Source organism: Pristiophorus japonicus, chromosome 15 (assembly GCF_044704955.1).
Source record: "Pristiophorus japonicus isolate sPriJap1 chromosome 15, sPriJap1.hap1, whole genome shotgun sequence".
In the NCBI taxonomy this organism is placed as follows: domain Eukaryota; kingdom Metazoa; phylum Chordata; class Chondrichthyes; family Pristiophoridae; genus Pristiophorus; species Pristiophorus japonicus.
The window spans coordinates 15,612,380-15,640,088 of record NC_091991.1 but is presented as its reverse complement, the minus strand read 5'-3'; the positions used below and the strand labels follow the sequence as shown (position 1 = coordinate 15,640,088).

Below are 27,709 nucleotides of genomic sequence, written 5' to 3'. Positions count from 1 at the left end.
CATGATGATGATATATATGGTTCAGAGACAAGGACTATGTACAGCAGATACCTCAAAGCTCTGGAGAAGTACCCTCAATGCTGCCTCCGCAAGATCCTGCAAATCCATTGGCAGGATAGGCGCACAGTCAGTGTTCTTGCTCAGGCCAACATCCCCTGCATCGAAGCATTGACCACGCTCGATCAGCTCTGATGGATGGGCCACATAGTCCGCATGCCTGATACTAGACTCCCAAAACAAGCATTCTGCTCAGAGCTCCGACACGGCAAGTGAGCCCCAGGTGGGCACAGGAAATGCTTCAAGGACACCCTCAAAGCCTCCTTGAAAAAGTGCAACATCCCCACGACACCTGGGAATCCCTGGCCCAAGACCGCTCAAAATGGAAGAGCACATCCGGGAAGGCACCGAACACAGAGATTCTTTGCCAGGAGCACGCGGAAGCCACGCGCAAACAGCAGAAGGAGCGCACGACAACCCAAGCATCCTACCCACTTGTGACAGAGACTGTAGGTCCCGCATTCGACTCATCAGTTACTCGAGAACTCATTAGTGTGGAAGCAAGTCATCCTCGACTCCAAGGGACTACCTAAGAAAGAAGGTGGGGTGATTCCTAAACAGATACTGGTGTGGGGAAGAAGAGGTAGAGCAGTTACAGGGAAGGCCCAAGGATTTCTCCATGGCCTGGAAGGGAACTCCTGCTCCTCCTAGCCCCCAACGAATCTGCCTGAAGGTTAAAAAATAAATCTGATCTTGACCTTTTCTCGACACTTTTGCCTTCCACCAGATGTTTCTGGTAGGTTTTCCACTGGGCAAGCTTCCCCTCAAGTTACAGTAAAAATACTGTTGTGGTGTCGAAGCCGCCCATATTCTGAGCGGCCAGCAACCTGTCCATCACAAAGTTTGTGTGTTCTAGGTCCATGAACAGATCAACTGGTTCCAAGCTTGGACCCACCAGAGAATCGCAGGCAGCGTCAGTGAAATGGGCTTCCTTATACAGGGGACCAATTTTCAATGGTTTTAAATATTTCTGAGTTGGTTGTGCCAAATTGTCCTTGGTGGCTTGCAGTGCCACATCTATTGCCTCCTGGCAGCAGGTGCCCAAGACACACCCATACTGCTAAATTAAAGACAAATGATTAACTTGCATCTAAAATGCAACCAATTACTTTTATATTTTATGCAATATCAAGGATTTAAAGTAACCTGAAAACTACAGTTTTATTTATATTGGATTGACATTTCAAATTAACTACAATTAATTATGTCATACTACTGGGCAATTAACATTTCTAATAGACATTAACTTGTTCTGTAAACACAGCAATTTTGGTTTTGCATGTATAAAGGATAAATCATGAAACAATCTTTAGCAAGGTTCCTGGAAATGTCACGAAGAATTATCTTCAACTGAATTCAAAAGCTTAGCCCAAGGTCTCTAGCCTGAGCAAATCATCAGCAAAATAATCAACTTTGCACCATTAACACACAGCCTGTGCTCTGTATGGGAAAGAATAGTCATTGCTAGGCAACAGGCACGAGATCAGCATCCTGTCATCTTGTTTCACCAGCTCATCTCAAAATAGCTCCGGGATTAACTGCCTGCTTTGCTAGGGTATGACGACCACATATAATTGTTTTCCACTGTAATAAATAAAAATTACATCGAAAAAAAACCCAGAAGGATAATCCCTCAATTTGAAGCATTTTATGAATTTGTCATCAGTTGTTGACAAGAATTTTCAAAATAAATATTTAAGGTATAAAATCATGATCATTCCAAAGGCATCAAATTCAAGCAATCCCGATTAATCAAATACAATAAAATGTGTTTCACTACAACAATAAAATCCATATATGATTTTTAAATTGTGCAAATTAATTTAAGATTAGCTCCATCTTAAAAACTCTATTTCAAACACTTATCAAAACTGAACTTCATCATCCACTCCTCCATCAGTTAAATGCAATGTAAATTACCATCAAAAATGGACACATTGGGGGCGACTTTTAACCTTAAAAAAAAAACAGGTGGGTTCAGGGTATGGGGGTAGTTAAAGTGTTCAAAATCGTAATCCGACCTGAACCTGCCTACTTCCCGTTTTAACGGAGATGGGACCAGGGGGGGGGGGGGGGGGGGGTGGGGGTGTGGTGGGTAGCCAATCCGCTGGCAGGATACGGCTCGTCTATTTAAATATTGTATTGAGACTGGAAGCCTCTATTTTAACCTTCATTTTGTATTTTAACTGGTCAGATTTTGCAAGCAGAGGACTGCTGGACCCAGTAGATAAGTGCCTTTACACTTACCTCCTGGATCCAGGATCTCTGCCTAACCCACCCCTGTGATCGGAACCCCCACCACGAGACCTCGGATCACCCCCCGCCCCCCCCCCCCCCCAAACCAGACCTCCCTATCGCGCCCTCCACCCTGCTCCACCCCAACCGTGCTGCTCCTGGCCCCCGATCCCTTCAGACCTCCTGCTCTTCCAGCCGGCTCAAGATCGTGGTCTTCTAGAGAAACCCCACTCCCCCCCCCCAGTCACGATCATCCAGAGACTCCTCGTCCTCTACTCCTCCAGTTGACCTGCGGACCGCCATATTCTGGAGACGCCCCCACCCCCCCAGCGACCTGCCATCACGATCTTCTTCAAACAGCTGCAACCCGACGCCTCCGGCTGGCCCGATCTTGTTGAGGACCCCCCCATTCCTCGGTGCTCTCCAAGCCCATGCTCTTCTTGTGACCCACGCCTCCCAACCCCCGTGCCCTGCACAGCCCGTGATCTTGATGCGATTCCACCCCGCTCCGTGCAGTCCCGCCCTCCCTCCTCTGTGCGGCCTAGTGCCGCAGGCCTGTCCGCCTGACGGCCTCTAAAATCTGGCTGGCTCTGGGTGGGAAGCAATGGATTCTCATGCAAATCAGGCAATGTCAAATTTGGCAGGACCACCCATTTTCCGACCACTTCGGAGACCCCCTGCTCTGCTCCAAGCCTGCCTTCCCCATTAAAATTCTGCCCATTATATGCATGTTACCACTCAAATAGGTTTTGTAGCTTGTATATTTTGTAAAGCGCTTTCCAGAGGTCGTGAATGGCGCTATATAAATGCAAGTTCTCTCTTTGAACATTATAAGGCTTTGTCAGGACATTCATGTACTATTCCTACTTATTCACCAAGTGAGGTACTATTTCAAACATGGGTGGCGGCACTTTCAACTTAAGCAGGTCTGTAAACTGGGCAATGTCAGATCGGCTGCACATTATACACCCCACCAAATTTCCTTTCCATTAAAAAAAGTTAAGTGGGATATATCATCGGCAGCCTGATATCGCCTGTTGTAATCCTCTGTCGAATGTTCCAACATCAATGTTTCTGAATTTTTAAGTTTTAATTAAGCGGAAATGTCCTTTTTAAAACACCTGCAGAAAAATGATGATCCATACAGTATGTAATATTTAAAGATTTTAACCATATGCTTCTAATGTTTTACACCTGCGTATATTACAGATAAATTAATTGCTATGTATCTCTGATTTTCTCACTAATTTCAATTTAAATCAATTCTGTATAATCTAAAAGTACTTCTGTTATGTATGTAAACATTACCAATGTGCAAGACTTGCTACCGGGGGCGCCTGTGGGAGACCCAAGGGTCACCTGCACTCTCTGGGCAAGCAGGTATAAAAGGCAGTCTACCATGCTGCCTCCTCACTCTGGAGTTACAATAGAGACACCAAGGTCACAACAGTTTGAGCTGAAGATATACAGTCTTGTTGAGTTATTCTAAACATAACAATTGGAGACGAGTAACAGATCACGAACTTTCACGCAGTTATGGCTGCCATTGGTATTCTTGAGAGATTTGTTGAGGGGGATGATTGGGAAGCCTTCGTTGAGCGTTTTGACCAGTACTTCGTGGGCAACGAACTGGAAAAGGCAGAAACCGCGATCAAGCGTAGGGCGATTCTCACCGTTTGCGGATCCACTATATATAGCCTCATCAAAAATCTGCTAGCACTGACGAAACCAACGGACAAGACATATGAAGATTTGTGCATGCTAGTTCGGGAACATCTCAAGCCGAAGGAGAGCATCTTGATGGCCAGGTATCGCTTTTATATGCACCACCGCTCCGAGGGCCAGGACATGGTGAGCTATGTTGCCGACCTAAGACGCCTTGCAGGACAGTGCGTATTTGCTGGATTTTTGGGGGAAATGTTGCGGGACTTTTTCGTGCTTGGAATTGGCCATGAGGTCATTCTTCACAAACTGCTGCCTGCCAAATCCCTAGAACTGAGCAAAGCCATCACGAAAGCCCAGGCTTTTATGTCCACAAGCGATAAGATTAAACAGATATCATTGCAGCATCGGAACTCACCAGCAAGTACTGTGCATAAAATAACACCTTCAGCAGGTAGAACTGTACATGGCAGCGCCTATACGCCCACAGAGGCCAGACCTAGGATGACTCAGAGTCCGCTGTGGAGCATGAATGCGAATCCATTAGCACCGTGTTGATGCTGCGAGGGCAATCATCGAGCCCATCAATGTTGATTCAAGCACTACGTGTGCAAGGGCTGTGGAACAATGGGGCATTTCCAGCGACTCACCACGTGGCAGATTCGGAAGATGTCCGATCCGGATCACGCTGAATGAGTAAGAGAGGCAACTCAACCGAGGCTAAAGAGGAAGTCTATGGGGTACACACCTTCACCACCAAAAGCTCTCTGATAATGTTAAAAGTCAAATTAAACGGCGTTCCAGTTTCCATGGAATTGGACACGGGGGCGAGTCAGTCAATAATGAGCCAGAAGGCTTTTGAGAAACTGTGGGGCAACAAGGCACAAAGGCAACGAGGCACAAAGGCCGATCCACACCAAGCTGCGCACTTACACCAAAGAGCTCATACCAGTCATTGGCAGCGCGGCAGTGAAGGTATCGCACGATAGAGCTGTGCATGATTTACCACTACTGATTGTACCAGGCGATGGCCCAACGCTGTTCGGCAGAAACTGGCTAGGAAAGATCCGATGGAACTGGGACGACATCAAAGCACTGTCTTCAGGAGGATGATGCCTCATGCGCCCAAGTGCTAAACAAATTCCCGTCGTTATTCGTGCCAGGTATCGGCAACTTCACAGGCGCCAAAAGTGCAGATCTAGTCCCTGATGCACGACCCGTTTATCACAAGGCCCGAGCGGTTCCATACATGATGCGAGAGAAAGTCGAGAACGAGCTGGACAGACTTCAACGAGAGGGGATCATATCGCCAGTCGAGTTCAACCATTGGGCTAGTCCAATTGTTCCAGTGTTGAAGAGAGATGGGATGGTCAGAATCTGCGGGGACTACAAGGTAATGATCAACCGAGTCTCGTTACAGGACCAGTACCCACTACCCAAAGCGGATAACCTGTTTGCAATGCTAGCAGAGGGGGGGGGGTTGGGTAGGGGGGAGGAGTCGTTCACCAAGTTGGATCTAACCTCTGCTTACATGACACAGGAGCTGGCTAAACCTGCAAAAAAATTGACGTGCATCAACATGCACGGAGGACTGTTCATATACCACGGATGCCCCTTTGGGATTCGTTCGGCGGCAGCCATCTTCTAGAGGAACATGGAGAGTCTGCTGAAATCGGTTCCATGCACCGTGCTGTTCCAAGACGACATCTTGATCACTGCCCGCAACACCACCGAACACTTGCTCAACCTGGAAGAGGTTCTCAAGCGACTGGACAGAGTGGGGCTCAGGTTGAAACGTTCCAAGTGTGTTTTCCTGGCGCCAGACAACCAAGAACAGTTCGAAGAGGACATTACCATTATTGATCCATCCACACACATCCAACCATCAATCGACCTCACGGTCAACCACAGGGATGAACCCACCATGCCCGACAGTCCGATCAGACCAGCCACGCTGCAGTGCAGCAATGATCCGACTGACTCACCCATTGCCTGGACTTCAACTCAGGCGATCAACCCGGGAACGCAGAGCCCCGGATCGCCTCAACTTGGAAATAACTTGTACATAAGACTTTGGGGTGGAATGATGTCATGTATGTAAACATTACCAATGTGTAAGACTTGCCACCAGGGGGCGCACCTGTGGGAGACCCAAGGGTCACCTGCACACTCTGGGCAAGCAGGTATAAAAGGCAGTCTACCATGCTGCCTCCTCACTCTGGGGTTACAAGAGAGACACCAAGGTCACAACAGTTTGAGCTCAATATATACAGTCTTGTGGAGCTATTCTAACTCTAACTCCCTGGAAAGAAATAAGCTTATCCTCTAGTGGCTTCTGGAAAGTTCTGGTCAAGTCTTACCAAATAATGGAATTATTTTTGAAATGTCATGATTTGTACAACGCGCACTATATTTGGACACGTCTGCAGAGATTAATCTGCCTGTCCAGAAGTATATGCTCCAACACATTAGGGAATACTTCCTTCACTAAAGAAAGATTTTAATCACCTCTCTATGCTTCATGTTACAACTGATTGTGACCTCAAGCATTGCACAAAACAACACTATTGGAGCTTTCACATCACATAGCTGTATGGAAAATAGGTGCCTCGAGCAAGCAGCTGCTAGTGTATGAAGCCCAGCTGTTAGCTCTTTACTTCCCTCCCTCTCTCTCTCTCTCTCTCTCTCTGATAACACACTTACCTTACAGAAGGCCAACATCATAAACAAATGGATTTCTACATAGTCAAAGTATAAATACTAGACGACTGGGATAATAAAAATTACTAGTAATATTGAACTCCTCTTGAATTGTGTTGCTGGCATTTCTGCAATATTCCCTTGATCCCAACCATAGAACACCTATAGACTCGAGATTTCAGTGAAACAATTTCATTGGGCATCCTCCAGCAAGATTTAAACTCCCAAATGTATACTGTCATGACTACTCAATCCTTGGTGGTTTTCCAATTTAGTGCAGTCAGTGTTTAGTCGTGAAATATTCTCCTATTTCTATTGGATTATCTGACTGTATAACTGAACAGTTTTCTTTTGTTGGGAAAAAAATGCCGAATGGCCTCCCAGTCCACGCCGAGTGGCCTTATCCGGTCCGCTCCCCCGCCGCTATTTCAGGCTGAATGGCCTCCTCCTTCCCAGTCCCCACACGTAACTATACCTGAAAGGCTTCCCGCTCTCGCTCACTTTTCCTCCTGCTGCTGTCTGGGCATCTGCTGCACTTACCTGCGCCGATGTCCTTAACTCTCCAGAATGGCCCAAGAAGAACTGGAGTGACTCTCAGCTGGCCAAACTTCCCTAAATGGCCAGAATTGGCACGGGTAACAGCTTCCGTCCCCTTTGGCTGAGAAAAAAAAACTTACCTAAAAAAAATCATAATTACTGAGTTACGCTGGTGCAAATTGATCAGGGCAACTGTTTTTCTTCAAAACTTATGCCAAAAAACGGCCTGCTCCCAAAAAAAAAAAGCCACAAATCACTAGGGAAAATTGAGCCCATGGTTTGGCCATTAATCTGTTCACTCTGCACATAAGTTACATTGACATTAGCTATAGATATCTACCATTCTTACCTGTTTGCCACCAGTGGTCTAGAACAGGAACTTTGAAGACTTTTTTGGCCCATTCCAAAGTGGCTACATCACAGCGTTCCCCAGCAACAAACAAAGTCCTGAACCTGGATCAGAATAATGTTAATAGTGCAGAGGAATTGGACATTTTTATTAGCTCCATCCCCCTTCCACTCAGAGCTCTCTACCCTCTGCCTCCTATACTGTTCCAACGGGCAGGTGTAGAGAGTAGAATCTATATGGCTAGAGTGAAGAAATAATAGCAGTGCCATTACACTACTCGGTGTATTCTATAGACCACCAACTCATGGGAAAGATATGGAGGAACAAATTTGTAAAGAAATTACAGAGAGGTGCAAGAACTATAGAGTTCTAATAATGGGGGACTTCAACTATCCTAATGTAGACTGGGATTGTAATAGTATAAAAGAGCAGAGAAGGGGAAGAATTTCTGAAGTGTGTTCAGGAGAACTTTCTTGAGCAGTATGTTTCTGGCCCGACGAGGGAGGAGGCATTGCTGGATCTGGTTCTGGGGAATGAGGTCGGTCAAGTGGAGCAAGTGTCGGTAGGTGGACATTTAGGGAACAGTGATCATAGTAGCAGAAGGTTTAGATTAGCTATGGAAAAGGACAGGGAGCAATCTAGAGTAAAAATATTTAACTGGGTGGTGGTCAATTTCAGTAGGATGATAACAGATCTGGCCAGGGTAAACTGGAAGCAAAACAGCAGTGGAACAACGGACTGCCTTTAAAGAGGAAATAGTTCAGGTACAGTTGAAGTACATTCCCGCTAGGAGGATAGGCAGGACAACTAAAGTCAGGGCTTCCTGGATGACAAAACAGATAGAGAATATGATGGAGAAAAAGAGCACTCATGATCAATGTCAGGTTGCAAATACATCTGAGAATCATCATCATCATAGGCAGTACCTCGTAATCGAGGAAGACTTGCTTCCACTCCCAAAGTGAGTTCTTTGATGGCTGAACAATCCGAGACGAGAGCCGCAGACCCTGTTACAGGTGGGACAGACATTCGTCGAGGTGGGGCTGGTTTGCCGCGCGCTCCTTCTGCTGCCTGCGTTTGGCCTCTTCATGCTCTTTGCGTTGAGACTCTTTGCTTAGGGAGTCTTGTATCTGGCATGCGAACTATGTGGCCTGCCCAGCGAAGCTGATCGAGTGTGGTCAGTGCTTCAATACTGGGGATGTTAGCCTGGTCGAGGACATTGATGTGGGTCCGCCTGCCCTCCCAGGGGATTTGCAGGATCTTGTGGAGACATCGTTGGTGATATATCTCCAGCAACTTGAGGTGCCTTCTATACATCGTCCATGCCTCTGGTCCAGACAGGAGGGCGGGTATTACGACAGCCCTGTAGACCATGAGCTTGGTGGTAGATTTGAGGGCCTGGTCCTCAGATGGCCGAACCAGTGGGAAGCTGCTTAACCTGCGCCACCTCCAGGCCAGATCCAAGATCACCCTAACCTGTCGTTGAGCTGCAGTATGCGGACGACGCCTGCGTCTGCGCACATTCAGAGGCTGAACTCCAGGATATAGTCAATGTATTCACTGAGGCATATGAAAGCATGGCCCTTACGCTGAACATCCATAAGACAAAGGTCCTCCACCAGCCTGTCACCGCCGCACAGCACTGCCCTCCAATCATCAAGATCCACGGCGCGGCCCTGGACAACGTGGACCATTTTCCATATCTCGGGAGCCTCTTATCAACTAAAGGCAGACATTGATGCAGAGATTCAACATCGCCTCCAGTGCGCCAGTACAGCCTTCGGCCGCCTGAGGAAAAGAGTGTTTGAAGACCAGGCCCTCAAATCTGAGAATCGGGCTATATATAGAAAGGTCAGAGAAGTGAAAAAGAAAATAAGAGGGCAAAGAGAGGGTATGATAATTGAGACAACATAGAAGGTATACCAAAAGGCTTCTGTAGGCATATAAATAGTAAAAGAGTCGTAAGAGGAGGGGTGGGGCCGATTAGGGACCAAAAAGATGACCTCTGCATGGAGGCAGAGGGTTTGGCGGAGGTACTAAATAAGTACTTTGCATCTGACTTCATCAAAGAGGATGCTGCCATAGACACAGTGAAGCAGAACATAATTGGTGACATTGATCGGATTAAAAATTGACATCTTCTTCACTCAGAGTTATTAACCTGTGGAATTCCCTGCCGCAGAGAGTTGTTGAGGCCAGTTCATTGGATGTATTCAAGAGGGAGTTAGATATGGCCCTTACGGCTCAGGGGATCAAGGGGTATGGACAGAAAGCAGGAAAGGGGTCCTGAGGGAATGATCAGCCATGATCTTATTGAATGGCGGTGCAGGCTCGAAGGGCCGAATGGCCTACTCCTGCACCTATTTTCTATGTTTTTAATGATAAAGAAGTATTAAAAAGGCTGGCTGTACAAAGTAGATAAATCACTTGGAGTGGATGGGATGCATCCTAGGATGTTGAGGGGCTTGAAGGTGGAAATTGCGGAGGTACTGGCGATAATATTCCAATCCTCCATAAATACAGGAGTGGTGCCAGAGGACTGGAGAATTGCAAACACCATTGTTCAAAAAAGGGTGTAAAGATAAACCCAGCAACTACTGGCCGGTCAGTTTAACCTTGGTGGTGAGGAAACTTTTAGAAACAGTGATCAGGAACAAAATTAACAGTCACTTGGATAGGTGTGGATTATTTAAGGAAAACCAACACAGATTTGTTAAAGGCAAATCGTATTTAATCAAATTGATTGAGTTTTTTGATGAGGTAACAGAGAGAGTTGACATGGGTAATACGGTTGGCATAGTGTACATGAATTTCCAAAAGGCGATGATAAAGTGTCACATATAGGGCCCAAGTTTCCACATGATTTGCGCCTAATTTTTAGGAGCAACTGGTGGAGAACGGACTACCTTAGAAATCGCAATTCTCCACATTTTTTTTCTGCAGTTCTAGTCAGGTAGAACAGTTCTACTTTGGAACAGAATTTTTTCTTCAAAAGGGGGCGTGTCCGGCCACTGACGCCTGATTTCAAAGTTTCCATAGTGAAAACGTACTCCAAACTAAAGTAGAGTGGAGCAAATGAAGATTTTTGTAGAACTGAAAAAACTTGTTCTACACATTAAAAAATCAGGCGCAGGTTACAAATTAGGCGTCCAGAACGAGGTGGGGGGAAGGGGGGGGAGGGGAACTCATTAAATTCTACAATAAATCCTTATTTATACTTCTACAAATATTATACAAATAAATCCAACCTGAATAAACATTTATAAGCCAAGAAAAGATTAAATAAACCATCTTCCTACCTGTGTGAAAGTGCTTCAGCCATCGTTCGTTCCCGCTGGGGGTGGGGAAGGAAACCGCCGTTTGTTGCCGTGGAGGGGAGGGAGGGGAAGGAGGGGAAGGAGACAGCGGTTTGTTGCCGCGGAGGGGAGGGAGGGGAAGGAGACAGCGGTTTGTTGCCGTGGAGGGGAGGGAGGGGAAGGAGACAGCGGTTTGTTGCCGTGGAGGGGAGGGAGGGGAAGGAGACAGCGGTTTGTTGCCGTGGAGGGGAGGGAGGGGAAGGAGACAGCGGTTTGTTGCCGTGGAGGGGAGGGAGGGGAAGGAGACAGCGGTTTGTTGCCGCCGCGGAGGGGAGGGAGGGGGAGGAAACCGCCGTTTGTTGCCGTGGAGGGTGGGGAGGGGAAGAAGACAGTGAGAAGGGTAGCCTCAGTGCTGATGGCAATGTGCTTTTATTAAAAAATGTTCAAAAATTAAACAGCTACAAAGAACTACAAAAATGGCCAAGTGCCAATGTTTCCTTCACACTGCGCGTGCGCGAACGCTCCAACGCGCACGCGCAGCGTTGCCGGCAGGAAAAAAAACGAATTTAAATAGTACTCGCCCCCTCCCACTTACAAAATCGGCGCGAGTGTAGGCTCCGCCCCCCTGGGCGCCGCGCCAAACAGACAAGGAGCTGCAAAGCGCTCGAGAATAGCGCGTTTTTTTTCTGGCGCTGTTTTAGGCGTGAAAAACGGGCGCCCAGCTCGGAGGGGCGCCCGTTTTTTATCCTGTGGAAACTTGGGCCCAATAGGTTTGCAGCAAAGTTGAAGTCCATGGAATAAAAGGGACAGTGGCTGCATGGATATGAAATTGGCTCAGTGACAGGAAACAGAGAGTAGTGGTACACGGTTGTTTTTCAGAATGGAGAAAGTTATACAGTGGGTTTCCCCAGGGTTTATTTCTAGGACCACTGCTTTTCTTGATATATATTAATGACTTGAATGTAGGTTTACAGGGCACAATTTCAAAATTTGCAGATGACACAAAACTTGGAAGTACAAGTATAGCGTCGAGAATCTGGAACTGAGGCTGTTCCGGATTCTGGGTTTTTCCGGACTTTCGATCGTCTTTCTGGCATCACAAATCCGGAAACACCCGAGCCCAGGTTCAGGTATTTCAGAACGTCAGAAAGACCTGGGGGGGGGGGGGGGGGGAGGCGGGGCTTGCAGAGGTGGTGTTCAGGCCGGCTGGCTCTGTCGAGGAGGCCCCAAGGCAAGGGCAGCGCCAGCGAGGCGAGCAGCTGCGAAGCGAGGCCCAAGGTTAGGCAGTGGCAGAGGGTCAGGATTCCGGAACATTTTACGGATTCCAGACGAGCCTGCCCAAGAGTCTGGATTTTTGATGCTGCATCTGTATAATGAACAGTGAGGAGGAGAGTGACAGACTTAAGGAAGACATAGACAGGCTGGTGGAATGGGCGGACATGTGGCAGATGAAATTTAATGCAGAAAAGTGTGAAGTGATACAGTTTGGTAGAAAGAATGAAGAGAGGACATATAAACTAAATGCTACAATCCTAAAGGGGGTGCACTAACAGAGAGATGTGGGGTATGTGTGCATAATCATTGAAGGTGGCAGGGGTTGAGAAAGCAGTTGAAAAGGTTTATGGGATCCTGGGCTTCATAAATAGAGGCATAGAGTACAAAAATGTGGAAAATATGAAGAACCTGCATAAAGCACTGGTTCGGTCCCAACTGGAGTACTGTGTCCAATTCTGGGCACTACACTTTAGGAAGGAAGTGAAGGCCTTAGAGAAGGGGCAGAAAAGATTTACGAGAATGATTCCAGGAATGAGAGACTTCAGTTATGTGGATAGACTGGAGAAGCTGGGGTTGTTCTCCTTGGAGCAGAGAAGATTGAGAGGAGATTTGATAGAGGTGTTCAAAATCATGAGGGGTCTGGACAGAGTAGATCGAGAGAAACTGTTCCCATTGGCAGAAAGATAGAGTACCTGAGGACACAGATTTAAGGTGATTGGCAAAAGACGATGCAAGAAAAAAAAACTTTACCCAGCGAGTGGTTGGGTTCTGGAATGCACTTCCTGAAAGGGTGGTGGAAGCAGACTCAAACTTATCGTTCAATAGGGAGTTAGATAAGTATCTGAAGGGAAAAAAATTGCAGGGCTGTGGGGAAAGGGCAGGCGAGTGGGACTAGCCGAGTCGGCAAGGGCTATGAGCATTCTATGATTCAAATGCAAGCTTGAGAAACAGCACCCCATCTTTCGATTAGGCACTTTACAACCTTTTGGCCTCAACATTGAGTTCAACAACTTTAGATCATAACCACTGCGCCCATTTTCTTGGATGTCTCCTCTATACCCATATTTTGAATCTTTACTTGTCCCATTACCACCCATTTTTGTTTTGCACCATCATCCCTTTTGTCATTTAATCATGTCTGCCCTCCATCGTAATGCCAACCTTCCCCTTTGTTTGACCTTGCCACCCACAACTCTCACATCTTCCTTTTCCCTGGCTCTGTACTTGGTTATGAACTGTTAAATCTCTAACTTCTTCTAGTTCTGTTGATTCTCATAGTGGTTATGTTACTGGACTAGTAGTCCAGAGACCGGGACTAATGATCCAGAGACCCAAGTTCAAATCCCACCACGGCAGCTGGGGAATTTAAATTCAATTACTTAAATAAATCTGGAATGAAAATTCTAGTATCAGTAATGCTGACCATGAAACTGCCAGATTATCGTAAAAAAACATCTGGTTCACTAATGTCCTTAGGAAAATAAATATGCTGTCCTTACCTGGTCTGGCCTACATGTGACTCCAGACCCATATGTGGTTGACTCTTAACTGCCCTCTGAAATGATCGAGCAAGCTGAGTTGTAAGGATACCGAGAACTTAATACTGCAGAAACTCTAGAGGAGTATAAGAAGTGCAGTAATGCAATTAAAAAAAGAGGAAAAGAAAGAGAACATGAAAGAATGTTGGCCAAGTAAAATCAGGGAAAACCCAAAAAGGTTTTATAAATACATTAAGAGCAAGAGGATAACTAGAGAAAGAGTGTGGCCGATTAAGAGATAATAAAGGCAATATCTGTCGAAACAGAAGACGTGGGTATGATTCTCAATACTTTGCATCTGTTTTCACAAGACAGAGGGGCAATACAGACTTTGCAAAGAGGGAGGAGTGTAAAATATTAGACAAGATAAACAGTAAGAGGGCAAATATTAAGGGGCTTAGCAGCTTTGAAAGTGGATAAATCCCCAGGCCTGGATGAAATGTATCCCAGGTTTTAAGAGAAACAAAAGAGGAAATAGCAGAGGCTCTGACCATCATTTTCCAGTCCTCTCTGGATAAGGGTGTGGTGCCAGAGGACTGCTAATGTTGTACCTTTGTTTAAATCATCATCATCATCATAGGCAGTCCCTCAGAATCGAGGAAGACTTGCTTCCACTCCTGAACTGAATTATTTAGTTTTTGTTTAAAAAGCGAGAAAGGGATAGACCAAGTAATAACAGGCCTGTCAGCCTAATCTCAGTGATGAGAAAATTATTGGAAAAAATCTTGAAGGACAGGATAAATCTTCATTTGGAAAGACATGGATTAATTAAAGGACAGTCAGCATGGATGTGTCAAGGGAAGGTAGTGACTGACTAACTTGATTGAATTTTTCGAGGAGGTAACCAGGAGGGTCGATGAGGGCAGTGCGTATGATGTAGTGTATATGGATTTTAGCAAAGCTTTTGATAAGGTCCCACATGGCAGACTGGTCATGAAAGTAAAAGCCCATGGGATCCAGGGCAAAGTGGCATGTTGGATCCAAAATTGGCTCAGAGGCAGGAAGCAAAGGGTAATGGTTGATGGGTGTTTTTGTGACTGAAAGGTTGTATCCAGTGGGGTTCCACAGGGCTCAGTGCTGGGTCCCTTGGGTTTTGTGGTATACATAAACGACTTGGACTTGAATGTTGGGGATATGAAGTTTGCAGATGACACTAAAATAGGCTTTGTGGTTGATAATGAAAAGGAAAGGTGTGGACTGCAGGGTGATATCAATGTAATGGTCAGGTGGGTAGAACAAGTGGCAAATGGAATTCAATCTGGATAAGTGGGAGGTAATGCATTTGGGGAGGTCTAACAAGGCAAGAGAATACACATTAGATTGTACGACACTGAAAAGTTTAGACGAACAAAGGGACCTTGGAGTGCAGGTCCACAGATCCCTGAAGGTAGCAGGCCAGGTAGAAAAGGTGGTTAAGAAGACATATGGAAAAATTGCCTTTATTAGTCGAGGCATAGCATACAAGAGCAAGGACGGTATGCTTGAACTGTATAAAACACTGGTTAGGCTGCAGCTGGAGTACTGTGTACAGTTCTGGTCACCACAATGCAGGAAAAATGTGACTGTACTGGAAAGGGTGCAGAGGAGGTTTACAAGAATATTGCCCGGACTGGGGAATTTTGGCTACAAGAAAAGATTGGAGATGCTGGCTCGGTTTTCTTTGGAACAGGAGGCTGAGGGGAGATCTGATTGAGGTGTATAAAATTATGAGGGGCCTGGATAGAAATTACCTGTTTCCCTTGGCAGAGGGGTCAACAACCAGGGGGCATAGATTTAAAGGGGGTTTAGAGGAGATATGAGGAGAAATGTCTTCACCCAGGAGGGTGGTGAGGGTCTGGAACTCACTGCCTGAAAGGGTGGAAGAGACAAAAACCCTCACCACATTTAAAAAATACTTTGATGTGCACTTGAAGTGCCATAACCTACAGGGCTATAGACCAAGAGCTGGAAAGTGGGATTAGGCTGGATAGCTCTTGGTCAGCGGCGCGGACACGATGGTCCGAAATGGCCTCCTTCCATGCTGTAAATTTCTATGATTCTATGATAATAAAACCGGACAGACCACCCGCCATCAACATAGGCACCGGCTTTGAAGACAACGACGAACTGGTTGATCCTGCAAAGTCCACCTCATTAAAATCTGGGCATTGTGCCAAAATTGGGAGAGCAACAGCCTGACAGTCATACTTACAGAATCAAAACTTTCAGCCAATGTCAAAGACCCCTCAATCACCATCCCAGGGTATGTCCTGTCCCACCGGCAGGACAGACCCACCAGAGGTGACAGCACAATGGTATACAGTCGGGAGGGAGTGGCCCTGGGAGTTCCCAACATTGACTCTGTACCCCATGATGTCTCATGGTTTCAGGTCAAGCATGGTCACCCTAACCCTAAACATCCTGCTGATTACCACCTCCCTCTCTCAGCTGATCAATCAGAACTCCTCCATGTTGAGCAGCGTGTGGAGGTGCGTGGAGAGGCAGTTGGGAGCAGCGTCGAGGAGGTGCGTGGAGAGGCGTGAGTTCCGGGGTCGGCGAGACTTGTGCAGCTACAGGGAGAAGGCAAAAAAGAAGTAGAAACAAACAGAAAGGTGATGTCACAGCCAAGGGGGTAAGTGATTGGTGAGTAGTTTTTCTTTTTTCTCTTCTATAACAGTGAGTAAACTTTAGCATTGTTGTTGCCAATTTAAGTGTATCTAAAGCTTAAGTCATGGCAGGAGAGCTCGGTCACGTGATATGCTCCTCCTGTACCATGTGGGAACTCAGGGACGCCTCCAGTGTCCCTGACGACGACGTGTGCGGGAAGTGTATCCGCCTCCAGCTCCTGACAGACCGCGTTGCGGAATTGGAGCCGAGGGTGGATTCACTCTGGAGAATCCACGATGTTGAGAATTACGTGAATAGCACGTTGAGTGAGTTGGTCTTACCGCAGGTGAAGGGTCCACAGCCAGCTAGGGAATGGAAGACCAGCAGGAAGAGCAGTGCAAGAAAGGTAGTGCAGATGTCCCCTACGGTCATTCCCCTGCAAAACAGATACACCGCTTTGAGTACTGTTGAGGGGGATGACTCATCAGGGGAGGGCAGCAGCAGCCAAGTTCATGGCACCGTAGCTGGCTCTGCTGCACAGGAGGGCAGGAAAAAGAGTGGGAGAGCGATAGTGATAGGGGATTCGATTGTAAGGGGAATAGATAGGCGTTTCTGCGCCCGTAACCGAGACTCCAGGATGGTATGTTGCCTCCCTGGTGCAAGGGTCAAGGATGTCTCGGAGCGGGTGCAGGACATTCTGAAAAGGGAGGGTGAACAGCCAGTTGTCGTGGTGCACATTGGTATCAACAATATAGGTAAAAAAAGGGATGAGGTCCTACGAGACGAATTTAAGGAGCTAAATTAAAAAGTAGGACCTCAAAAGTAGTAATCTCAGGATTGCTACCAGTGCCACGTGCTAGTCAAAGTAGGAATCGCAGGATACGTGGCTTGAGCAGTGGTGCAGCAGGGAGGGATTCAAATTCCTGGGGCATTGGAACCGGTTCTGGGGGAGGTGGGACCAGTACAAACCGGATGGTCTGCACCTAGGCAGGACTGGAACCAATGTCCTAGGGGGAGTGTTTGCTAGCGCTGTTGGGGAGGAATTAAACTAATGTGGCAGGGGGATGCGAACCAATGCAGGGAGACAGAGGGAAACAAAAAGGAGACAAAAGCAAAAGACAGAAAGGAGATGAGTAAAAGTGGAGGGCAGAGAAACCCAAGGCAAAAAACAAAGGGCCACTGAATGTAAAGGGGCTGCAGGAGGGGTCAAAACTAAAAATCATGGTTTAAAAACTATTAAAACACTCTACCTAAACGCACGCAGCAGTCAAAATAAAGTAAATGAGTTGACGGCACAAATCATTACAAATGGGTATGATTTGGTGGCCATTACAGAAACATGGTTGCAGGGTGGCCAAGACTGGGAATTAAACATACAGCGGTATCTGACGATTCGGAAAGATAGACAAGAAGGGAAAGGAGGTGGGGTAGCTCTGTTAATAAAGAATGATATCAGGGCAGTTGTGAGAGACTATATTGGCTCTAATGAACAAAATGTTGAATCATTGTGGGTGGAGATTAGAGATAGTAAGGGGAAAAAGTCCCTGATGGGCGTAGTTTATAGGCCCCCAAATAATAACTTCACGGTGGGGCGGGCAATAATCAAGGGAATAATGGAGGCATGTGAAAAAGGAACAGCAGTAATCATGGGGGATTTTAACCTACATATCGATTGGTCAAATCAAATCGCACGGGGTAACCTGGAGGAGGAATTCATAGAATGCATATGGAATTGTTTCTTAAAACAGTATGTTACAGAACCTACAAGGGAGCAAGCTATCTTAGATTTGGTCCTGTGTAATGAGACAGGAATAATAAACGATCTCCTAGTAAAAGATCCTCTCGGAATGAGTGATCACAGTATGGTTGAATTTGTAATACAGATTGAGGGTGAGGAAGTAGTGTCTCAAACAAGCATACTATGCTTAAACAAAGGGGACTACAGTGGGATGAGGGCAGAGTTGGCTAAAGTAGACTGGAAACACAGTCTAAATGGTGGCACAATTGAGGAACAGTGGAGGACTTTTAAGGAGCTCTTTCATAGTGCTCAACAAAAATATATTCCAATGAAAAAGAAGGGCGGTAAGAGAAGGGATAACCAGCCGTGGATAACCAAGGAAATTGAGAGTATCAAATTAAAAACCAATGCGTATAAGGTGGCCAAGGTTAGCGGGAAAATAGAAGATTGGGAAAATTTTAAACGACAGCAAGGAATGACTAAGGAAGCAATAAAGAAAGGAAAGATAGATTATGAAGGTAAATTTGCGCAAAACATAAAAACGGATAGTAAAAGCTTTTACAGATATATAAAACGGAAAAGAGTGACTAAAGTAAATGCTGGTCCCTTAGAAGATGAGAAGGGGGATTTAATAATGGGAAATGTGGAAATGGCTGAGACCTTAAACAATTATTTTGCTTCGGTCTTCACAGTGGAAGACACAGAAACCATGCCAAAAATTGCTGGTCACAGGAATGTGGGAAGGGAGGACCTTGAGACAATCACTATCACTAGGGGGGTAGTGCTGGACAGGCTAATGGGACTCAAGGTAGACAAGTCCCCTGGTCCTGATGAAATGCATCCAGGATATTAAAAGAAATGGTGGAAGTTATAGCAGATGCATTCGTTATAATCTACCAAAATTCTCTGGACTCTGGGGAGGTACCAGCGGATTGGAAAGCAGCTAATGTAACGCCTCTGTTTAAAAAATGGGGGCAGACAAAAGGCAGGCAACTATAGGTCGGTTAGTTTAACATCTGTAGTGGGGAAAATGCTTGAAACTATCATTAATGAAGAAATAGCGGGACATCTAGATAGGAATAGTGCAATCAAGCAGACGCAGCATGGATTCATGAAGGGGAAATCATGTTTAACTAATTTACTGGAATTCTTTGAGGATATAACAAGCATGGTGGATAGAGGTGTACCGATGGATGTGGTGTATTTAGATTTTCAAAAGGTATTCGATAAGGTGCCACACAAAAGGTTACTGCAGAAGATAAAGGTACGCGGGGTCAGTGGAAATGTATTAGCATGGATAGAGAATTGGCTGGCTAACAGAAAGCAGAGAGTCGGGATAAATGGGTCCTTTTCGGGTTGGAAATCAGTGGTTAGTGGTGTGCCACAGGGATCGGTGCTGGGACCACAACTGTTTACAATATACATAGATGACCTGGAAGAGAAGACAGAGTGTAGTGTAACAAAATTTGCAGATGACACAAAGATTAGTGGGAAAGCGGGTTGTGTAGAGGACACAGAGAGGCTGCAAAGCGATTTAGATAGGTTAAGCGAATGGACTAAGGTTTGGCAGATGGAATACAATGTTGGAAAGTGTGAGGTCATCCATCTTGGGGAAAAAAAACAAAAAAAGGGAATACTATTTGAATGGGGAGAAATTACAACATGCTGCGGTGCAGAGGGACCTGGGGGTCCTTGTGCATGAATCCCAAAAAGTTAGTTTGCAGGTGCAACAGGTAATCAGGAAGGCGAATGGAATGTTGGCCTTCATTGTGAGAGGGATAGAGTACAAAAGCAGGGAGGTCCTTCTGCAACTGTATAGTGTATTGGTGAGGCCGCACCTGGAGTACTGCATGCAGTTTTGGTTGCCTTACTTAAGGAAGGATATACTGGCTTTGGAGCGGGTACAGAGACGATTCACTAGGCTGATTCCGGAGATAAGGGGGTTAACTTATGACGATAGATTGAGTAGACTGGGTCTTTACTCGTTGGAGTTCAGAAGGATGAGGGGTGATCTTATGGAAACATTTAAAATAATGAAAGGGATCGACAAGATAGAGGCAGAGAGGTTGTTTCCACTGATCGGGGAGACTAGAACTAGGGGGCACAGCCTCAAAATACGGGGGAGCCAATTTAAAACCGAGTTGAGAAGGAATTTCTTCTCCCAGAGGGTTATGAATCTGTGGAATTCTCTGCCCAAGGAAGCAGTTGAGGCTAGCTCATTGAATGTATTCAAGTCACAGATCGATAGATTTTTAACCAATAAGGGAATTAAGGGTTATGGGGAGCGGGCGGGTAAGTGGAGATGAGTCCACGGCCAGATCAGCCATGATCTTGTTGAATGGCGGAGCAGGGTCGAGGGGCTAGATGGCCTACTCCTGTTCCTAATTCTTATGTTCTTATGACTACCACTTGGAGGAAGCACTTTGGGTAGCAAGGGCACAGAACGTACTCTGGGTGGGGGGACTTCAATGTCCATCACCAAGAGTGGCTCGGTAGCACCACTACTGACCGAACTGGCCAAATCCTGAAGCACATAGCTGCCAGACTGGGTCTGCGGCAGGAGGTATGCGAAGCAACATGAGGGAAAAATCTACTTGACCTCGTCCTCACGAATCTACATGGCACAGATGCATCTGTCCATGATAGCATTGGTAGCAGTGACCACCGCACAGTCCTTGTGGAGATGAAATCTCTTTTACACATGGTGTTGTGTGGCACTACCAACGTGCTAAATGGGATTGATTCAGCACAGATCTAGCAGCTCAAAACTGGGCATCCATGAGGCACTCTGGGCTATCTTCAGCAGCAGAATTGTATTCCACCACAATCTGTAACCTCATGGCCCGGCAAATCCCTCGCTCTACCATTACCATCAAGCCAGGGGACCAACCATGGTTCAATGAGGATTGTAGAAGAGCATGCCAGGGGCAGCACCAGGCGTACCTAAAAGGTGCCAACCTGGAGAAGCTGCAACACTGGACTACATGCATGATAAAGAGCAGAAGCAGCATACTATAAACAGAGCTAAGCGATCCCACAATCAGCGGATCAGACCAAAGCGCCGCAGTCCTGCCACATCCAGTCGTGAATGGTGATGGGACAGTTAAACAACTAACGGAAGGAGGAGGCTCCATGAATATCCCCATCCTCAATGATGGCAGAGTCCAGCAAGCGAGTACAAAGGACAAGGTTGAAGCATTTGCAACCACCTTCAGCTAGAAGTATCAAGTGGATGATCCATCTCGACCTGCTGCCGAGATCCCCACCATCACAGAAGCCAGTCTACAGCGTACTTGCTTCACTCCATGTGATGTCAAGAAACGGCTGAGAACACTGGATACAGCAAAGGTTCTGAGCCCCAACAACATTCTGGTTGTCGTGCTGAAGACTTGTGCTCCAGAACTAGCCACGCCTCTAGCAAAGCTGTTCGAGTACAGCTACAACACTGGCATCTATCCGACAATGTGGAAAACTGTCCGGGTATATCCTGTCCACAAAAAACAGGACAAATCCAATCCGGCCAATTACTGCCCCATCAATCTACTCTTAATCATCAGTAAAGTGATGGAAGGTGTTGTCGACAGTGCTATCAAGCGGCACTTACTCACCAATAATCTGCTCACTGATGCTCAGTTTGGATTCTGCCTGGACTACTCATTCCAGACCTCATTATAGCCTTGATTCAAACATGGACAAAAGAGCTGAATTCCAAAGGTGAGGTGAGAGAGACATCAAAGTAGCATTTGATCGAGTGTGGCATCAAGGAGCCCTCATAAAATTTAAGTCAATGGGAATTGGGGAAAAATTCTCCACTGGCTGGAGTCATACTTAGCCTAAAGGAAGATGGCTTTGGTTGTTGGAGGTCAATCATCTCAGCCCCAGGTCATCGCTGCAGGAGTTCCTTCAGGGCAGTGTCCTAGGCTCAACCGTCTTCAGCTGCCTCATCAATGACCTTCCCCCCATAAAGTCAGAAGTGGGGATGTTCACTGATTGCACAGTGTTCAGTTTTATTCGCAACTCCTCAGATAATCGAGCAGTCCATGCCCGCGTGAAGCAAGACCTGGACGACATTCAAGCTTGGACTGGTAAGTGGCAAGTAACATTTGCGCCACACAAGTGCCAGGCAATTACTATCTCCAACAAAAAAAAGTCTAACCACCGTCCCTGGACATTCAACGGCATTACCATCGCTGAACCCCTCACCATCAGCATCCTGGGGGTCATCATTGAGCAGAAACTTAACTGGACCAGGCACATAAATACTGTGGCTACAAGAGCAGATCAGAGGCTGGGTATTCTGCGGTGCATAACTCACCTCCTGACTCCACAAAGCCTTTCCACCATCCACATGGCACAAGTCAGCAGTGTGATAGAATACTCCCCACTTGCCTGGATGAGTGCAGCTCCAACACTCTAGAAGCTCGACACCATCAAGCACAAAGTAGCCACTTGATTGGCAACCCATCCACCACCTTAAACATTTACTCCCTCCACCACTGGCACACTGTGGCTGCAGTGTGTACCATCTATAAGATGAACTGCAGCAACTTGCCAATGAATCTTCAACAGCACCTGCCAAAACCATGACAAGAAGGACAACGGCAACAGGCGCATGGATCACCACCACCTCCAATTTCCACACCATCCGACTTGGAAATATATCGCCATTCCTTCATCGTCACTGGGTCAAAATTCTAGAACTTCCACCCTACCAGCACTATGGGAGTACCTTAACCACAAGGACTGCAGCAGTTCAAGAAGGTGGCTGACCACCACCTTCTCAAGGGCAATTAGGAATGGGCACCAACGCCCACATTCCAAAAATGAATAAACAGAAACCTAATATGCTAACATGTCTGCTCTCTCTACAGAAGTAGCCTGACCTTCTGAGAGTTTCCAACATTAACAGTTTTTATTACTACTATACTAACACAGGTAAAGGCAATGTATAACCAAAAACTGTAAAGCTTTTTAACGCTATACAGTCTGCAGTAGTAGCGTTCAGCCATTCTTTTACATGAAGAGCTGTTTATAAATGCAAGTTATTTGCAAAATATATCTAACTACAGCAGAGGCTGAAGACTTTTTTAACCTGACAAGGCATTCCAGCAAGTTACCATGGTACAATAATTTACTCAAGTCAATGAGAACACAAGACATGTAATAAGTAATTCCTAACACCAACTGATTACATCTACATCCTAAAGACCTTAAAGGAAGCTCATCAGTTGAAGGAGATAGGAGGTCCATTATTCCCAAACTCAGAGTATAGGCAAGCTCTACACCGATCCAAAACTGCCAATTAATCTGAGAAGGCAGCTCAAAATGAAAGGTAAATCATAGAATAGTACAGCGCAGGAGCCATCGAGTCTGCACTGAGTCTTTTGAAGAGCAATCCAGTGAGTCCCACTCCCCCACTATTTTCCCATATCCCTGCAAATTTTTTCTCCTTAAAGTTTTTATCTAATTTCCTTTTGAAGGTTACTATTGAATCTGTATCCACCACCCTATCAGACAGTGCATTCCAAATCATAACCACTCACTGCGTTAAAAAGTATTTCCTCATGTCACCTCTGGTTCTTTTGCTCATCACCTTAAATCCGTGTCCGAGTTATCGACTCGACGTGATCTCGAGTGGCCACCAAGAATGCCTAAAAATAGTGAGGACCACTATGATGGCGGCCATGCCACTGGTGCAGATAAGGTGCAGGACCTTGGGCTCAGAAACTTTTATATGTTGTGATTGGCTCTGCTTCTTTGGGAGCGAAACAATGCATACCAATTTCTAACTCAGTCTCCAAATAGCTTTTCCTGAATGTGGCCCATGCCCAGGGCCACAATGTCGGATCAAGCCCACCATATAAAATGAGTCTGACACCCCTGCATTAAGTAAACTGAAAGGAGAGAATTACAGTGGGGATAAAGAACTATCAAAAGTTTCTTTGGCCTTTGGTCACCTTGGAAAATGGTACTGTCTTCCAAGTACTGCCTCAAAATCTTGCTGGCGAATTGCTCTCAGTGCAGTTGGTGCAGTGAACATAGCTACTGCTCCATGGTCTGATAATAAACGAAAATATGCTCCAGCATTTGGGGTCCCAACAGGCTTCCCCTGCAAAGAGGAATAAATAATTGAAAAAAAGATTATCTACTCTTCAGTAAGCTGTTAAAACACTCACTTTCTCTTGAAAAATGCATTCTAAGAAGCTGTCTTATTAGAAGCCAAGAATTCATGTGGATACATTCTCATCAGTACATATAAATCGTTCACTGGTATCAATTCTAGTGTAAATTATACTCTAGTATCACCTCAGAGTATCAACTTTAAATGGTTGCCAATTTTTATCTCTTCTCAAGAGTTAAAATATAAAAATCCATAAATCCTCACAGGATAGTTTGCAGACAGTTTTATGTTATTCCTGCATCTCAAGGTGTGTTTTACGGCATGACGACACATTTGCAGCATTGATGTAGTGTGCTACTTTTACAGTTCTCCATTTTATGCTGAACTCTTGATTTGTCATTTTTGTGCCAAAGTCAAAAGGTTTACAGGGTAATCTTGTTCATTTGGTTAAAACCCAAATGACTACCTTGCATATGTTACAGCATTGTTCAGTTATTGTAGAATTCAAGTACTAAAATATTATTCCATAATGACTTGAAAGATGAAGACCATCAACAGAATAGTAACAGGAATCTCCACATTAAGAAATCTAGGAATTTAACATCACATAGAAACATAGAAAATAGGTGCAGGAGTAGGCCATTCGGCCCTTCGAGCCTGCACCGCCATTCAATAAGATCATGGCTGATCATTCCTTCAGAATCCATTTCCTGCTTTCTCTCCATACCCCTTGATCCCCTTAACTGTAAGGGCCATATCTAACTCCCTCTTGAATATATCCAATGAACTGGCATCAACAACTCTCTGCGGCAGGAATTCCACAGGTCAACAACTCTCTGAGTGAAGAAGTTTCTCCTCAGCTCAGTCCTAAATGGCCTACCCGTTATCCTAAGACTATGTCCCCTGGTTCTGGACTTCCCCAACATCAAGAACATTCTTCCCGCATCTAACCTGTCCAGTCCCGTCAGAATCTTATATGTTTCTATGAGATCTCCCCTCATCCTTCTAAACGCCAGTGAATAAAGGCCCAGTTGATCCAGTCTCTCCTCATATGACAGCCCAGCCATCCCTGGAATCAGTCTGGTGAACCTTCGCTGCACTCCCTCAATAGCAAGAACGTCCTTCCTCAGATTAGGAGACCAAAACTGAACACAATATTCCAGGTGAGGCCTCACCAAGGCCCTGTACAACTGCAGTAAGACCTCCCTGCTTCTATACTCAAATCCCCTAGCTATGAAGGCCAACATACCATTTGCCTTCTTTACCGCCTGCTATACCTGCGTGCCCACTTTCAGTGACTGATGAACCATGACACCCAGGTCTCATTGCACCTCCCCTTTTTCTAGTCTGCAGCCATTCAGATAATATTCTGCCTTTGTGTTTTTGCCCCCAAAATGGATAACCTCACATTTATCCACATTATACTGCATCTGCCATGTATTTGCCCACTCACCTAATCTGTCCAAGTCACCCTGCAGCCTCTTAGCATCCTCCTCACAGCTCACACTGCCACCCAGTTTAGTGTCATCCGCAAACTTGGAGATATTACACTCTATTCCTTCATCCAAATCATTAATGTATATTGTAAAGAGCTGAGGTCCCAGCACTGAGCCCTGCGGCACCCCACTAGTAACTGCCCGCCATTCTGAAAAGGACCTGTTTATACCGACTCTCTGCTTCCTGTCTGCCAACCAGTTCTCTATCCATGTCAGTACATTACCCCCAATACGATGCGCTTTGATTTTGTACACCAATCTCTCGTGCGGGACCTTGTCAAAAGCCTTTTGACAGTCCAAATATACCACATCCACTGGTTCTCCCTTGTCCACTCTACTAGTTACATCCTCAAAAAATTCCAGAAGATTCGTCAAGCATGATTTCCCTTTCATAAATCCATGCTGACTCCGATCCTGTCACTGCTTTCCAAATGGGCTGCTATTTCATCCTTAATGATTGAATCCAACATTTTCCCCACTACTGATGTCAGGCTAACCGGTCTATAATTAGCCGCTTTCTCTTTCCCTCCTTTTTTGAAAAGTGGCATTACATTAGCTACCTTCCAGTCCATAGGAACTGATCCAGAGTCGAGAGATTGTTGGAAAATGATCACCAGTGCATCCACTATTTCTAGGGCTTCTTCCTTAAGTACTCTGGGATGCAGACTATCAGGACCCGGGGATTTATCGGCCTTTAATCTCATCAATTTCCCACCTAATAAGGATATCTTTCAGTTCCTCATTCTTACTAGACCCACTGTCCCCTAGTACATTTGGAAGGTTATTTGTATCTTCCTTTGTGAAGACAGAACCACAGTATTGGTTCAATTGGTCTGCCATTTCTTTGTTCCCCATTATAAATTCACCTGAATCCGACTGCAAGGGACCTACGTTTGTCTTTACATCATCATTAAATGAAGGCATTGCCTGGAAATTCCTAATCATTCTGGTCAATTGACCTACAAAATGTTGAGCTGCTGAGTCCTGGACCTAATTATATTCTTCTAAAACTTATTTCTATTGCGTAAACAATCCTATGGAAATTATTATATAGACCTTTAAGTTAATAACCAATATTTAAGTTAAGTCTGTACCTCTGGCGTAGTCATTACAAGTTTGGATGGATATTATCTGAATATTTTTAACTTCAATGCTATTCAAATGTAGGACAAAATATAAATCAATTTTTAAGTATACAACAGGCCATTAACTTGTTCCACAAGGATTAGCTTGACTTATATTTGTGTCAATACACTAATAGCCTTCTACGATAATCGACCTTGAGATGACAGATGGGAAAGATTGTTAAGAAATGAATCCATCTATCCAGAGAACCTCATGCACCGAATGCTGTCAGATGCAGGTTGCAACTCCATAATCACTTATTTATCTGGCAAAGTCTAGAAGCTGCAACCCTCAGACTGAAAATACATTACACAGTAAATATCAAATTGAACCTTACGATTTCCCACCTCGAGTAACAGAGCAATGAGTTTATGCAATAATCAAACTTTTGATTTGAAGAGATATGGCGCTAGGAATTTGGGAGTGGCATTCTCGCCTGCCAGTGCCCTACCCTACCCTTCTCCCCCCCCCTACCCCACAAGGAGCCCTCCAATCTCTCATAATTATTACGTAGAAATCTACAGCGCAGAAGGCGGCCATTTCGGCCCATCATGTTCGCACCGGCCGACAAAGAGCCACACGGCCCTCGGTCAGCAGCCCTGAAGGTTACATATAAACCTATGAACAATGAACAATGGCAGAAAGGTAAAGAGCATTCGGCCCAACCAGTCCATCTCACACAACTGCGACACCTCATGCATCGCAACATTTTACACTCCACCCCAACTGGAGCCATGCGATCTCCTGAGAGAGGCAAAAAGATATATATAAAACCCAGTTCAATTGGGGAAAAAAAAAATCTGGGAAAATTTCTCTCTGACCCATCCAAGCGATCAAAACTAGTCCAGGAGACTGGCCGTATTCGATTCCCTGAAGTACTTACCATCGTATGTCCGCCAGCCAACAAGAGGTTATCCAGTCTAATCCCACTTACCAGCTCTAGGTCCATAACCCTGCAGGTTACGGCACGTCAAGTGCCCATCCAAGCACCTTT

The 27,709-nt window shown here is 45.6% G+C and overlaps 1 protein-coding gene across 1 annotated transcript in view; it reads right to left on the bottom strand.

Moving 5' to 3' along the window:
• Positions 1-27,709, bottom strand: part of acss3 (acyl-CoA synthetase short chain family member 3) — a 95,369-nt gene that overhangs the window by 33,564 nt on the left and 34,096 nt on the right. Inside the window, exons 8-9 of the mRNA XM_070901571.1 lie at positions 23,931-24,082; positions 7,541-7,644 (exon numbers count right to left, since the gene is read on the bottom strand). Coding sequence (XP_070757672.1) covers positions 7,541-7,644; positions 23,931-24,082 — 256 coding nt within the window. The remainder of the gene's footprint in view (positions 1-7,540; positions 7,645-23,930; positions 24,083-27,709) is intronic.